A 15,917-nucleotide genomic window follows, 5' to 3' on the forward strand; every position below is an offset into this window, starting at 1 on the left:
CTACAACACCTGCACCATTTTGTATTCACTATGTCTATGCATTGCATGCATTGTCTATGACTATGCATTCTTGACTTGTGTATCTTGCTTGCTGCTGTAACAGATGAATTTCCCTGCTGTGGGATTAATAAAGTACTACTGCTACTAAAAATATGTTGTTGTTGTCGGTGTGGACACCAACTTAAAGCCGCCATGTTGGAAAACACCCAGGATGGCCTCGCCCGGGCCTCAAGCACTGAACAAGACAGTCATGCATACACGAGCAACATCTGTTCCCACCCCTTTTTCCAGTAAGAGACTTTAAAGGTCAAGACCAGGGTGGGCGGAGTCTTGGGAGTGAGTACACACACACACACACACACACACACACACACACCAATATAAACAGTCAGCTGTGCAGAAGATTAAGGTGGAGAGTGTCAGCCAGCCACATGGATGGATGGATGGATGGATGGATGGGTGAGAGAGGAGGAAGAGTAGATACCTCTGCAGCAGAAATAGCCTGGAGTGACTGCCACTGAGAGACACAGGAGACAATGTGAAACTACTGCATGCTGACACACACACACACACACACACACACGCACACACACACACACGCACACACACAGAGGGGTTTCCCACCCCAACATGCGAACAAGGTTGGTAGGACGAGCAGGGACAGTTAGTGAGGGAGAAAAAGAAGGACGTCAGGAGGACACATGAAACAGAAACAGGAAAGGGATGTTAAGCGCGAGCTTCCTGTTTGTGAGAGAGAGAAGAATTCCAACCTATACGGGATGAGATGGAGCTACTGGAGTCGGAGCGGAGGATCTTAAGTCCAGGATGTTGCACTGGAGGAAGAGAGGAAGGGAAGGAGAAGAGAGGGAGGAGCATGCATCATGCAACACTTGGCACTACGCACGAGTTGCCCTGTTAATCCAAGAGACTGAACACCACCAAGCTTCCCGCCTGAATATTAGGGGTGTCACAAGACCTCACCAGATGAAAAAGATGTCTTGTGTGGTGGGTACTAAGCCCTGGAATAATAATAAATACTGTACATGAATGAATGAATCACACAAAGAAGTGGATCATCAATATGTTGCTATGTGCATGCGTGTCTGGCAGGAAGAGGGTTCACTCTGTGCATTGCTTTCAGCACCTTGGCACGTTTGTTCCATAGAGCAACGGCATGAACGGAGTGAGCCCTTTTGCCAGTCATAGTCTGTCTGTCTGTCTTGGTGGGTGGAGGCGGGGCAGCAAGCATACACAGACTGTAATGTAACGTATATTAGCAATCTGCTCATGTAATTTCTACGACTAATATATTGTCTTATTTTTGTATATTTCATCATTGTACTTTGAATGTTAAAATCTCATCTGCCCTCGTTCTCGTGTATCGTCTCATCTTGTGACACCCCGAGTTAGTCCTGATGAAGACGAAGAGGAAATATGCAGGACGTCTTGTGCAAGAATTCTCTGTCCACCAATCAGAACTGAAGGTAAAGTAGCTAAAGGTGATGGGAGGGTGGGGGAGCAAAGACCACCCAAGAATCTCCCTCCAACACGTGTGACGTGAATACTTCTGAGGAGCTCCGAGGGTGGACCACTCACCTCGACACGGGTCGTTCTTGACCAGGAACTCGTCCAGAGCCATCCAACCTCCTCCCACTCTCACCATGACGGTGCTGCGCAGGATCCTCACCAGGCGCAGCTGCTGCGAGTCTCCAAACTGCACTCACAAGGAGGAGGAGGAGTCAGAAGAGGAAAGAGGACATCGGTGCGTCACACCAACCGAGCAGCCAAGCCCCGCCTCCCGTCACATCTACTCCATGCATGATAGGCAAACATGCAGCGACTCATCATCAGGTGGTACTTTCAGACATTTTGTTGCAGCCAAAAGCGAAACAAAACCCCAAAGCCCCAGCGCTGAAGAAGATCAAACTTCCTTCAAGCAGTCTCATTTCTTCACCAGCGTCAGTCTTGAGGAGTTATCAAGTCACATCTCAGCATAAGACGGCCAAACCTGCTTCCATGTTGCAGAGACACCATAGAGTGCTCGTCTGTGGAGAATGTCTTAGATTCCATTTAGAATGAGTCAACTACGTGCTTGGAGGACAGCAGGGGGTGTCCAAAGGGGGGCACGGAGGCCGTTCGACGCCTGCAGCTCATCTTTTTTGGCCGATTGTACAAATCTAATTTATTCACTGTTAAGAAGATACTGTATACTAGTCTGTTTCCCACAGGACTGCAATCTATTTGTGGTGGCCGGTTGTGGGTGAAGGGGGGGGCCACAGATGACGACATCATCATGTAAATTGGCCATGTCACATGCACATGCAAATGTTTAACATACACACGGAACTTTCTTCTGTCGCTTTTTCTTGTGGTTTTTTATGACACAAACAAGACAGAGCCGCCTGTGAGTGCTTTTAGATGGGGGGGGGCAACGGGTAGTTAAGATATAATGTGTTCATGACCGGGGGGGGGGGGGGGGGGGCAACGGGTAGTTAAGATATCATGTGTTCATGACCGGGTAGTTAAGATATCATGTGTTCATGACCGGGTAGTTAAGATATCATGTGTTCATGACCGGGTAGTTAAGATATCATGTGTTCATGACCAGGTAGTTAAGATATCATGTGTTCATGACCGGGTAGTTAGGATATAATGTGTTCATGACCAGGTAGTTAAGATATCATGTGTTCATGACCGGGTAGTTAAGATATAATGTGTTCATGACCAGGTAGTTAAGATATCATGTGTTCATGACCAGGTAGTTAAGATATCATGTGTTCATGACCAGGTAGTTAAGATATAATGTGTTCATGACCGAGTAGTTAAGATATCATGTGTTCATGACCGGGTAGTTAAGATATCATGTGTTCATGACCAGGTAGTTAAGATATCATGTGTTCATGACCGGGTAGTTAAGATATCATGTGTTCATGACCGGGTAGTTAAGATATAATGTGTTCATGACCAGGTAGTTAAGATATCATGTGTTCATGACCGGGTAGTTAAGATATAATGTGTTCATGACCGGGTAGTTAAGATATCATGTGTTCATGACCGAGTAGTGAAGATATCATGTGTTCATGACCAGGTAGTTAAGATATAATGTGTTCATGACCAGGTAGTTAAGATATCATGTGTTCATGACCGGGTAGTTAAGATATAATGTGTTCATGACCAGGTAGTTAAGATATCATGTGTTCATGACCGAGTAGTGAAGATATCATGTGTTCATGACCAGGTAGTTAAGATATCATGTGTTCATGACCGGGTAGTTAAGATATCATGTGTTCATGACCGGGTAGTTAAGATATCATGTGTTCATGACCGGGTAGTTAAGATATCATGTGTTCATGACCGGGTAGTTAAGATATCATGTGTTCATGACCAGGTAGTTAAGATATCATGTGTTCATAACCAGGTAGTTAAGATATCATGTGTTCATGACCAGGTAGTTAAGATATCATGTGTTCATAAGCAGGTAGTTAAGATATCATGTGTTCATGACCGGGTAGTTAAGATATCATGTGTTCATGACCAGGTAGTTAAGATATCATGTGTTCATAAGCAGGTAGTTAAGATATCATGTGTTCATGACCGGGTAGTTAAGATATCATGTTTTCATGACCAGGTAGTTAAGATATCATGTGTTCATGACCGGGTAGTTAAGATATCATGTGTTCATGACCAGGTAGTTAAGATATCATGTGTTCATAACCAGGTAGTTAAGATATCATGTGTTCATGACCAGGTAGTTAAGATATCATGTGTTCATAAGCAGGTAGTTAAGATATCATGTGTTCATGACCGGGTAGTTAAGATATCATGTGTTCATGACCGGGTAGTTAAGATATCATGTGTTCATGACCAGGTAGTTAAGATATCATGTGTTCATGACCGGGTAGTTAAGATATCATGTGTTCATGACCGGGTAGTTAAGATATCATGTGTTCATGACCAGGTAGTTAAGATATCATGTGTTCATAACCGGGTAGTTAAGATATCATGTGTTCATGACCGGGTAATTAAGATATCATGTGTTCATGACCAGGTAGTTAAGATATCATGTGTTCATAACCAGGTAGTTAAGATATAATGTGTTCATGACCGGGTAGTTAAGATATCATGTGTTCATGACCGGGTAGTTAAGATATCATGTGTTCATGACCAGGTAGTTAAGATATCATGTGTTCATGACCGGGTAGTTAAGATATAATGTGTTCATGACCAGGTAGTAAAGATACCATGTGTTCATGACCGGGTAGTTAAGATATAATGTGTTCATGACCAGGTAGTTAAGATATCATGTGTTCATGACCAGGTAGTTAAGATATAATGTGTTCATGACCAGGTAGTTAAGATATCATGTGTTCATAACCGGGTAGTTAAGATATCATGTGTTCATGACCAGGTAGTTAAGATATCATGTGTTCATGACCAGGTAGTTAAGATATCATGTGTTCATGACCGGGTAGTAAAGATATCATGTGTTCATGACCGGGTAGTTAAGATATCATGTGTTCATGACCGGGTAGTTAAGATATCATGTGTTCATGACCGGGTAGTTAAGATATCATGTGTTCATGACCGGGTAGTAAAGATATCATGTGTTCATGACCAGGTAGTTAAGATATCATGTGTTCATGACCGGGTAGTAAAGATATCATGTGTTCATGACCGGGTAGTAAAGATATCATGTGTTCATGACCAGGTAGTTAAGATATCATGTGTTCATGACCAGGTAGTTAAGATATCATGTGTTCATGACCGGGTAGTTAAGATATCATGTGTTCATGACCAGGTAGTTAAGATATCATGTGTTCATGACCGGGTAGTTAAGATATCATGTGTTCATGACCAGGTAGTTAAGATATCATGTGTTCATGACCGGGTAGTTAAGATATCATGTGTTCATGACCAGGTAGTTAAGATATCATGTGTTCATGACCAGGTAGTTAAGATATCATGTGTTCATAACCAGGTAGTTAAGATATAATGTGTTCATGACCGGGTAGTTAAGATATCATGTGTTCATGACCGGGTAGTTAAGATATCATGTGTTCATGACCAGGTAGTTAAGATATCATGTGTTCATGACCGGGTAGTTAAGATATAATGTGTTCATGACCAGGTAGTAAAGATACCATGTGTTCATGACCGGGTAGTTAAGATATAATGTGTTCATGACCAGGTAGTTAAGATATCATGTGTTCATGACCAGGTAGTTAAGATATAATGTGTTCATGACCAGGTAGTTAAGATATCATGTGTTCATAACCGGGTAGTTAAGATATCATGTGTTCATGACCAGGTAGTTAAGATATCATGTGTTCATGACCAGGTAGTTAAGATATCATGTGTTCATGACCGGGTAGTAAAGATATCATGTGTTCATGACCGGGTAGTTAAGATATCATGTGTTCATGACCGGGTAGTTAAGATATCATGTGTTCATGACCGGGTAGTTAAGATATCATGTGTTCATGACCGGGTAGTAAAGATATCATGTGTTCATGACCAGGTAGTTAAGATATCATGTGTTCATGACCGGGTAGTAAAGATATCATGTGTTCATGACCGGGTAGTAAAGATATCATGTGTTCATGACCAGGTAGTTAAGATATCATGTGTTCATGACCAGGTAGTTAAGATATCATGTGTTCATGACCGGGTAGTTAAGATATCATGTGTTCATGACCAGGTAGTTAAGATATCATGTGTTCATGACCGGGTAGTTAAGATATCATGTGTTCATGACCAGGTAGTTAAGATATCATGTGTTCATGACCGGGTAGTTAAGATATCATGTGTTCATGACCAGGTAGTTAAGATATCATGTGTTCATGACCAGGTAGTTAAGATATCATGTGTTCATGACCGGGTAGTAAAGATATCATGTGTTCATGACCGGGTAGTTAAGATATCATGTGTTCATGACCGGGTAGTTAAGATATCATGTGTTCATGACCGGGTAGTTAAGATATCATGTGTTAGGTCCACAGTTCCACGACCAGGACCAAAACCACTCCTGAAGTCTACTGTAGAAATGATGAATTGGAAGATGATGATGATGAAGGGGGACATGTGTCCATGGCTCTTTGGGACATTGTCAAGTTATCTCTCAGGATGACAAAGTGGGGTTTAGCAAATATTGGCTTACATTAGTTTGCTTCAAGCACTTAATGAATGCAACCGAAATGTAAAAATGGCCCCAATTTGGGACACCCCCAGTATTACACAGTGGGTGACACTGTGGTTCGCAGCCCCGATCTCTGACCGTGTGTCGACAACATGCAAATGACAGCACCGCATGGAGCAGGAAGCAGGTTTCACTCGTCCAATCACAGCAGCAGAAATGGACTTTACCTGGTTTCCGAGGAAGAACTACAACAAATCCAGCAAACATGGCGCAGACAAACACGAGCAGAAAAAACAAGAAAGACAGAGAGAGAGCACGAGTCAAACAACAACAACAATGGAGGCGCTTTCATTTCATCACTAAACTATTTATCTTACTGGAACACAACATTAGCTGACATGACATGACACCATGAGGTGACGTCATGACAATGTAACACCATGAGACCATGAGGTGACGTTATGACAATGTAACACCATGACACCATGAGGTGACGTCATGACAATGTAACACCATGACACCATGAGGTGACGTTATGACAATGTAACACCATGACACCATGAGGTGACGTTATGACAATGTAACACCATGACACCATGAGGTGACGTCATGACAATGTAAAACCATGACACCATGAGGTGACGTCATGACAATGTAACACCATGACACCATGAGGTGACGTCATGACAATGTAAAACCATGACACCATGAGGTGACGTCATGACAATGTAAAACCATGACACCATGAGGTGACGTCATGACAATGTAACGCCATGAGACCATGAGGTGACGTCATGACAATGTAACGCCATGAGACCATGAGGTGACGTCATGACAATGTCACACCATGAGACCATGAGGTGACGCCATGACAATGTCACACCATGACACCATGAGGTGACGTCATGACAATGTAACACCATGACACCATGAGGTGACGTCATGACAATGTAACACCATGAGACCATGAGGTGACGTTATGACAATGTAACACCATGAGACCATGAGGTGACGTCATGACAATGTAACACCATGAGACCATGAGGTGACGTTATGACAATGTAACACCATGAGACCATGAGGTGACGTCATGACAATGTAACACCATGAGACCATGAGGTGACGTCATGACAATGTAACACCATGACACCATGAGGTGACGTCATGACAATGTAACACCATGACACCATGAGGTGACGTCATGACAATGTAACACCATGACACCATGAGGTGACGTCATGACAATGTAACACCATGAGACCATGAGGTGACGTCATGACAATGTAACACCATGACACCATGAGGTGACGTCATGACAATGTAACACCATGAGACCATGAGGTGATGTCATGACAATGTAACACCATGAGACCATGAGGTGATGTCATGACAATGTCACACCATGAAAAAAAAATGACATGGTAGCATGAGGCAAGATCCCACAAGGTAGTGAGCATGAGGTGTACATATAAATTTCATCTGGTATGAGATTCTGGTATGAGGCACGAGGTAAAGCCTGACATGAGACAATGACACAAAAGCATGTAGTACGGCCATGAGGTAGGGAACACAAGGCGCACAGATAATTACCTGCTCTCATCCGATATGAGATGAGACCATGAGGGTAAAAGTGATATGGAAGCATGAGGTGAGCCCGTGAGACGAGGGTATGAGGAAAGCATGATATGACACAGTAACATAGGAGCTGCAGGTAAGACCATGATATGAGGGCTCTTCTCTCATTTGATGCCATGAGGTGAGCCCTCATGGTGAGAGGTAATGAGGTGAGGAGTTAGGTTGTTAATGGTTTCCTTGTGGGACATCTACACTATTTACTGACTCACACATCAGTGCATTTCAATATCAACACTACTGTAAAGCAGGATGACGACAGGAAGTAGCTCCACACAAGACATATTTATTAGCTGTTCAAGTTGAAGGGAAAAGTGGGCGGAGCTTACCCTGTATTTGTTTTCTCCTATTTGCTCCACCTGGAACCTCTTGGCACATTTACACTGTGCCACCTGCCGAGTCACCTGGACACAGGCGACCACAGGAAGACCACGCCGTTAGCATCGCATAGCATAGCGCCCCCACTGGTCAGTATGTGAGAGTCCACCTTGGACTTACCTCATCCTCTATCTTGTCGGCGTCGGTGGTGGGTCTGTAGGCGTCTTTGTTGGGGTGCAGGGCGGCCACAAACTCGTAGTAGTCGATGTAACCGTCGCCGTCTCGGTCAAAGATGTCCGCCACCGCCGTCATCTCTAACTTGCTGGTTGGGAACTCTGTGGAGGTAAGCACAGCACGCTAGCACGGACTCTTTCATAAAAATGCCAAGCGCGCTACAAACGTGTGTTGTTAACGCACTGGACGCCAGGATGCCGTCGATGAACTCCTGACGCGTGATCTTTCCATCTTGGTCCTTGTCGATGCGTCGGAAGAAGTCCATGACGCGAGACTTCTTGTGGTTCATCCAGCGCATGTACTTCTTCCTCCACACGTCAAAGTCAAAGTTGGCAAACTCTTTGAGCTGGAAGCAAAAAAAAAGTCACATGTGAGGAGAGAACTTGTTGAGAGGCACCGAGCACAAGTGGAGATAAGACGAGGAAGGAAGCTCGACGGCTGCTTTCCACCGTGGGCCACAGCACAGTTCTGGTTACCCTTAGAGGGCCGCAGCACATTCATGTACAGGAGATCACCTGATCGTGTCATTGTTGGCACTTTCACTGGATTTACACTGAAAGACGTCAAGGTGCCAAGCACAAATGTGATTATTAATGGAGTATAAACACAATTACAAATACAATAATAATATCAATAACCGTGTAAACTAGAAATACTAAATATACTCATTATTCATGAATAAATTATACAAAATAACTCAAACTGGATCTTACAACAAAAAAAGAACAAATACATTTAGCAAGAAAGACATTTTTTGAAAATATTTTTTTACTCAATATAATATAAATACATTTAAATAAGTAAAAAAAAAGAAAAATATGAAAATTATTTTTACAATAATATAAACATAAATAAAATACAAATATACGTAACTATATTAAGAGTTACAAAAATACAATTAATAATAAGGAAATTAACAACACTAAAGTGTTTTTTTGATGAGCATTATTTCCAGGCTTTTGCGGGCCACATAGTACGGGGTCAGGCAAAAGGATCTGACACATTTGTAGGTTAAATAAAAGGCAAATCAAGGAAAGAAACAAAAAAGTGTTTTTATTTTGGAAAAGTCCATATAATGCCATTTTGCTTTGTTTCTTTATGATGCCATTGTTTTTAGTTTCTTGTTCAGTTGCTGCCATGAGTTGGACTGGTGAGCATCGCGCTTCCATTGTGGAAACGTTGATCAAACAAAGGAATGTGTAACTGCAACACAACGAGCGTTCCGTTTGCACTTCAGTCTTGGTGGACGTGATCCCTACCAGCTCCTAACAACATCTTAGCATGGTCACCAACTTCACAGCTCCTGGATCTGCATCGAGTGTGTGGACAAGAATGGATCCCACTGGACTGATTTCATTTGAAAACATCAGGAAACAGAATGGCATTATGTACTTTTCCAAAATAAAAACACTTTCTTCTTTCTTTCCTTGATTTGCCTTTTATTTCACCTACAAATGTGTCGGATCATTTTGCCTGACCCTGTATGATATGGCGGGCCTTGCGTTTGGCGCCTGTGCCCTAGTAGATGGGGGGTACCTCCTCCAGCCTGTCCAGATCGTCGTTAAGTTTGCGTTGGCGGTCGAGCGCCAGCAGCCACACTTGCTGCCATCTTGCACACAGCTGGTTGAGTCGAGGGTTTGCTCCTGAAAGCTGCACGGCCGCCTGCTGCTGCTGCTGCTTGCCTGGACAGGACAAACCGCCATGTCAGCAAAAACGTATCCACTACAGCAGAACCCGTTTATGTCCACAACCCGTCTATGTCCGCCTCCTCATCAGGTCATGGTCCGCCTTGCTCTTATTTCTAAAATGCGCCCGCTTAAGCAGACGTCACCATACACGGTCACCGCCTTTGTCATAAATTTGCAAGCCAAAAAGGTCATCTGTATGAAAGATTGGTCCGTTTATGTCGACCATGCCTGTCAACCCACACGTTGCCTATTTCGGCCAAGTTTGAATAGCTTTAACTTGCATGGAAAAAAAACAGCTTCCTGTCCTCTCTGCAACATTGCTGGAACACATCCTGAAGCCCGTCAAGTCAGGCCTCCAAAATAAAAGAAGCACATCCTGAAGCCCGTCAAGTCAGGCCTCCAAAATAAAAGAAGCACATCCTGAAGCCTGTCAAATCAGGCCTTCAAAATAAAAGCAGCACACCAATAAAACACCACCATTACGTGACAGAAGGCAGTCAGGTCTTTACATCAGCAACCTTCTTGCATGGAGAGATGCAAGGGATGGGGGGGCTGCTGGTGCAAATTCTTGTGGAAGATCAGAATTTCCCTGATTTGTGTGGTTAGTGGTTAGCATTTTGGCCACACTGTTGGGAGATTTGGAAGATCTCGATTCAAATCTCCGTCGGCCGGTGTGGAGTTCGCATGTTCTCCCCGTGTGTGGGGGAGGGGGGGTTTCTGGGTACTCCGGTTTCCTCCCACATTCCCAAAACATGCATGTTAGCTTCATTGGAGACTCTAAATGGTCCATAGGTATGAATGTGAGTGGTTGTCTATATGTGCCCTGCCATTGGCTGGACACCAGTCCAGGATAAAACCCTCCTCTCGACCAAAGTCAGCTGGGATAGGCTCCAGCATACCCCCCCCACGACCCTAATGAGGATGAAGCGCCATAGAAAATGAATGAATGAATGAAAATACGTATATTATTGAAAGTATTACATCAAATTACACAAAGGCAGAAAACGTGACCAACGTGTTCACAGCTGTAAATAGTGGATAAAACGTCTTGGTTTGTATTTCCTTGATTTTGCACTTTCTCTGCTATCGTGTGCTCTTGTACTTTTGCTGCTGTCAATCTGGAGTTCCCCTGAACTCCTTAAGAGGAAGAAAGGAGACAAACAGCAAAGAAGAAGACGTGTGCTATTAGAGTTAACCGTATTTATCAGTAATAGAGCAACTGTGAACGTTTACTTTGGAAGTCCATTTCCCTGAGCACCCCAACATTTTGAGCTTGTGCTCCTAAGATGTGAAGTTCGGGGCCACTGTGCCACCTTCCCAATAAAGCAGCGGCTTTGTGAGCAACAAGCGACTTACGTCCTCCTCTCCTCTCTGCCAGGCTGCTCGGCGGCTCGGCGGGTTTCCTTTTGTAACTTTTGGTGACCTTGTCAACATCCGGCTGCTTCCTGGTCATCTCCTCCATGAACATCTGCACCAGAAAGGACAGAACCTTTACACCTGGCGTGCTTCTCATGTGGTGACATTTACGGCACACTGACCTGATGTTCCGTGATGAGGTTTTTAAGTTGGGGGATGTCCTGAGGGAGGGCCTCAGTGTCTCTCTGGACCAGCGTGGTCTCGGCCCACTGGAGCCATGACAGCAGCTCCTCCAGCAAGTTGGCGTTGTTGAGCACCTCGGTCAGCGCCGCCTCCAGACGCTGCTCGTGCTGCTTGGCCCACGTCAGCACCTGCAGATTGGAGAAGCGTCTCGTTAAAAAACACAAAGCATCTTAAAAGACCCCTGACGTCCAGAGGAGACCCTCGCTCGCTCTGACCTCCTCGAAGCGCGCCCTGATGATGGTGATCCAGTGCTTGATGGTGGTGATGGAGTCGGGATGGCACAGGGTCAGGATGGCCTCGCCCATGCCCACCGCTTTGTTGACCTCTGATCTCTTCTCCTCCACCGTTCCCAGGAAGTTGCGGTGTGTGTGCAGCAACGCCTGCAGAGTCTCCGCCTCCTCGGGGAGGACGCCTCGGAAGCGCAGGCTCTGCTCGGCCTCGGAGAGCCACTCCAGGAGCATCTGGACCGCCGTGCGGAACTCCTCCGCCTGATGAAGATGTTGGGACAGTAAGTTCTTTTGTACAACAACAGAAAAGGTTTCATTGGTTCTCTCCAGACCTGCTTGAGGGCCTGCTGGAGGCGGGTCTGCTTGGTGACGGAGAGGGCGCACACCGTCTCCCAGCGGTTGCTGAGCTCCTGCAGCTGAACTTTGACCCAGGCCGTGTCGTCACGGCCCGTCTCCATGAGGTCGCGGGCCGAGCGCCTCAGGGCCTGGACGCTGCCGGTTCTCTTGCCCAGCTCCTTCTGGAAAGCCTGGAGGCGTTTGGGACGGCAGGTGGCGTTAGTGAGGTCCAACTTCATGACTCCTGTTGGAATGACGGGAGCAGAGTCCGCACCTTATGCGAGTCCATGAGGTTGGAGACCAGGTCCAGGTCGCCGTGCACGGGCTGATCTTCGGCGAGCTGCGGCTCCACTCGGTACAGCCAGTCCACCAAGGCCTGCAGGGCTTCTGCAAACTGACCTGAGAACAGCAGAGCCTCCTCCAGCTTGTGTTGCCTGGTGGAGGACAAACATCTCACATGCTGCTCCTGGAGCTCCATTTCATTCTTTAAAACAGTGTCCCACCTCTCCACACTCTTCCCACAGACAGTGTCCCACTTGTCACGGACCTCCCCGACAAGGTGGTCCAGCTTCTGGGTGTCGTCCGGCAGCTGCGCTTTGTCCCGCATGGCTCTCCCGGACCTCACGGTGGTGTCGTAAACCGGCTGCTTGGAGCCCAACGCTTTCTGGAACTCCTGCAAGACAAAGACGGAAACGTTGCAGAAGAAGACCTCAGGGATGATGGACCTCAGCATCGCCAAGTCCAGCACCTTGTGTTTGAGCAGCTGGACTTTGATCTTGTCAGGCTCGTTGGGGATCTCCAGCTCAGAGTCCAGTCTCTTCTCAGCCTCCTCCAGCCAGTCCGTCAGCTTCCTCCAGGCCTCGTGGAACTGAAGGAAACATGATGACTCGTCGTTTGGAGAATTTGACTTAAAGTTCAGCTCAACCGCTCCGTACCTGTTTGGCCCGTTTGCGAGACTCATCCAGGTGTCGCCCGCGGTCCAGCGACCTCTGGACCAGTTTGTCCCAGCGGGCCTGAACGCTCAGCAGAAGGTTCTTGATGAGGACCACGTCCTGCTTCAGGCTGGCGAAGCGGAGCTGGGAGCCGGCCTTCTCCAGGGCCAACACCTGCTCTCTGTGGGTGTTCACCTCGTTGACGAAAACCTGCGCAGATGCAAGACGAGTCAGGAGTCCGATCTGGAACGTGCTTCTCCCACTTGAAGCGTTCTCCGATATACCTTGTGCTCATCGATCTGGAAGAGGACCGTGTCCAGGAGGAGGCTAGGGGGCTGGGTCATGTTCAGGGTTTGCTCGGCCTGGGTCAGCCAGTTGATTGTGTCCTGCAGGGAAGTCTGGAAGATGGTGGCTAAGGAGAGAGCCTCCTCCAGCTTTGCCTGCAAAGTTCAAGTAAATGTGACATTTAGGAGAAATCTCAAGCAGCACACTCCTCTGCTCACTTACCCTGCGGTCGTCCATCTTGGTGTTGAGGCTGGCCCACTTGTTCTGCAGCATGGCCAGGTTCTGCTGGGTCTGGGTGGCTCCCAGCCCCACGTCCTCCCCTCCTCGAGCCAGCAGCATGGACTCTCCGGCATCCAGCAGTCGGTGGTACTGGTCGGCACGCTGGATCAGCTGAGCTTGGAGCTCCTGCAGGCGGACGGGAGGACAACAAGAAGAGAACAGGAGGTGAGTGGTCTTTTTGGAAGCTATTGAAGTGAAACACGACGCTCGCCTACCATGTGTTGCTCTAGCTGCTCCCTGGCCGTCTCGGGCAGACCGCCTGTTGGCTTGGTGGCAGACAGCTGGCTCTCCGTGCGCCTCATCCACTGGAGGAACTCCTCCAGCTCGCCATGGAAACCCTCCGCCTGCACACAAACATTCCATTGCTGCAATCATGGCCGCCACCAGCTATGCTTACCATCAAGCCAAACCCATCTTCACTCGTACAGGGGGGTGAAAAAGTGTTTGCCCCTTCCTGATTTCTTATTTTTTTGCACGTTTGTCACACTTCAATATTTCAGATCATCAAACTAATGTAAATATTAGTCCATGACAACACAACTCAACACAAAATGCACTTTTTAAATGAAACTTTTTATTATTAAAAAAATCCAAAGCTACATGACCCTGTGTGAAAAAGTGATTAAGGTTATAAAACCATTTCTAAAGATTAGGGACTCCAGCCAACCACAGTGAGAGCATTATCCACAAATGTCCCAAACATGGAACAGCGGTGAACCTTCCCAACTAAAATGACCCCAAGAGCGCAGCGAAAACTCATCCAAGAGGTCACAAAAGACCCCACGACAGCATCCAAAGAACCGCAGGCCTCAATTGCCGCAGTTAAGGTCAGAGTTCAAGACTCCACCGTAAGAAAGACACTGGGCAAAAACGGCCTGCATGGCAGAGTTCCAAGACCAAAACCACTGCTGAACAAAAACAGCATTGAGGCTCAAAAACATCTTGATGATCCCCAAGACCTTTGGGAAAATACTCTGACGAGACAAAAGTTGAACTTTTTGGAAGGTGTATGTCCCATTACATCTGGCGTTTCAGAAAAAGACCACCATAGCAACAGTAAAACATGGTGGTGGTAGTGTGATGGTCTTCAGGACCTGGAAGACTTGCTGTGATCAATGGAAGCATGAATTCTGCTGAAGGAGAATGTCCGGCCATCTGTTGGGTTCTGCAGCAGGACAATGATCCAAAACACACCAGCAAGTCCACCTCTGAATGGATGAAGACTTTGGAGTGGCCTAGTCCAAGTCCTGACCTGAATCCTATTGAGATGCTGTGGCATGACCTTCATGCTGAAAAAACCTCCAATGTGGCTGAATGACAACAATTGTGCTAAATTCCTCCCCAGCGCTGGAAGAGACTCATTGCAAGTTGATGCAGTTGTTGCTGCTAAGGGGGGGCCCTCCCTTGGTTTGGTTTATTTTAGTTTATTTGAACATGAAGGTTACAATGGAATACATCTCAAAATAAAAATAAATTATATATATATATATATATACATATACATTAATAATAATAATAATAATAATAAATGTTTAAAATAAATATGAATAAAGAACAAAATCTTTTTTTTATAAACAAAAAAAACAAACCTGACAGAACATCATTGTGATGATCAAAACTCTTCTGCTTGTATTTAGCAAACATCAACTGCTTGTATTGTTTTTTGAATGTGCTCATCTCTGTACATTGAGTTCCTTACTCAATCCGTTCCATACTTTAATTCCACATACAGAAATGCTGTGGGTTTTCAGCATAGTTCTCACATATAAATGTTTTAAGTTGAATTTTCCTCTAAGATCATATTTCTCCTCTCTGATTGAGAAATACTGTATGAGGTTTTTGGGTAACAAGTTATTCATTTTATACATTATTCTAGCGGTTTGTAAGTTTACCAAATCTGCAAATTTTAATATGTGTGATTTTAAAAATAGAGGGTTTGTATGTTGTCTATACTCGGTATTATGAATGATCATCACTAATATGTGATATTAAAAATAAAGGTGTGTATGTTGTCTATACTCGGTATTATGAATGATCATCACTAATATGTGATATTAAAAATAAAGGTGTGTATGTTGTCTATACTTGGTATTATGAATGATCATCACTAATATGTGATATTAAAAATAAAGGTGTGTATGTTGTCTATACTCGGTATTTTGAATGATCATCACTAATATGTGATATTAAAAATAAAGGTGTGTATGTTGTCTATACTTGGTATTATGAATGATCCTCACCATCTTTTTTG

The 15,917-nt window shown here is 45.2% G+C and overlaps 1 protein-coding gene across 34 annotated transcripts in view; it reads right to left on the reverse strand.

The window, feature by feature from the left end:
- The window catches only part of macf1a (microtubule actin crosslinking factor 1a), a 188,640-nt gene that overhangs the window by 6,630 nt on the left and 166,093 nt on the right, over positions 1-15,917 (reverse strand). For 17 of the 34 annotated variants that reach the window (XR_008567180.1, XM_054763861.1, XM_054763864.1 and 14 more), the window contains 19 exons: positions 13,882-14,010; positions 13,610-13,792; positions 13,387-13,542; positions 13,106-13,312; positions 12,919-13,038; positions 12,674-12,843; positions 12,445-12,604; positions 12,167-12,361; positions 11,823-12,095; positions 11,547-11,735; positions 11,365-11,476; positions 9,857-10,002; positions 8,504-8,666; positions 8,267-8,421; positions 8,098-8,172; positions 6,364-6,381; positions 1,597-1,714; positions 771-833; positions 485-517 (listed from right to left, as the gene is read on the reverse strand). Coding sequence is in view for 26 of the 34 variants with exons in the window: in XM_054763861.1 (XP_054619836.1) it covers positions 485-517; positions 771-833; positions 1,597-1,714; positions 6,364-6,381; positions 8,098-8,172; positions 8,267-8,421; positions 8,504-8,666; positions 9,857-10,002; positions 11,365-11,476; positions 11,547-11,735; positions 11,823-12,095; positions 12,167-12,361; positions 12,445-12,604; positions 12,674-12,843; positions 12,919-13,038; positions 13,106-13,312; positions 13,387-13,542; positions 13,610-13,792; positions 13,882-14,010 (2,665 nt within the window). In the remaining 8 variants the exon portion in view is untranslated. The remainder of the gene's footprint in view (positions 1-484; positions 518-770; positions 834-1,596; positions 1,715-6,363; positions 6,382-8,097; positions 8,173-8,266; positions 8,422-8,503; positions 8,667-9,856; positions 10,003-11,364; positions 11,477-11,546; positions 11,736-11,822; positions 12,096-12,166; positions 12,362-12,444; positions 12,605-12,673; positions 12,844-12,918; positions 13,039-13,105; positions 13,313-13,386; positions 13,543-13,609; positions 13,793-13,881; positions 14,011-15,917) is intronic. The other 17 variants (XR_008567184.1, XR_008567182.1, XR_008567181.1 and 14 more) reach the window with 6 other exon arrangements.

The sequence above is a fragment of the Dunckerocampus dactyliophorus genome, chromosome 20 (assembly GCF_027744805.1).
Source record: "Dunckerocampus dactyliophorus isolate RoL2022-P2 chromosome 20, RoL_Ddac_1.1, whole genome shotgun sequence".
In the NCBI taxonomy this organism is placed as follows: Eukaryota; Metazoa; Chordata; class Actinopteri; order Syngnathiformes; family Syngnathidae; genus Dunckerocampus; species Dunckerocampus dactyliophorus.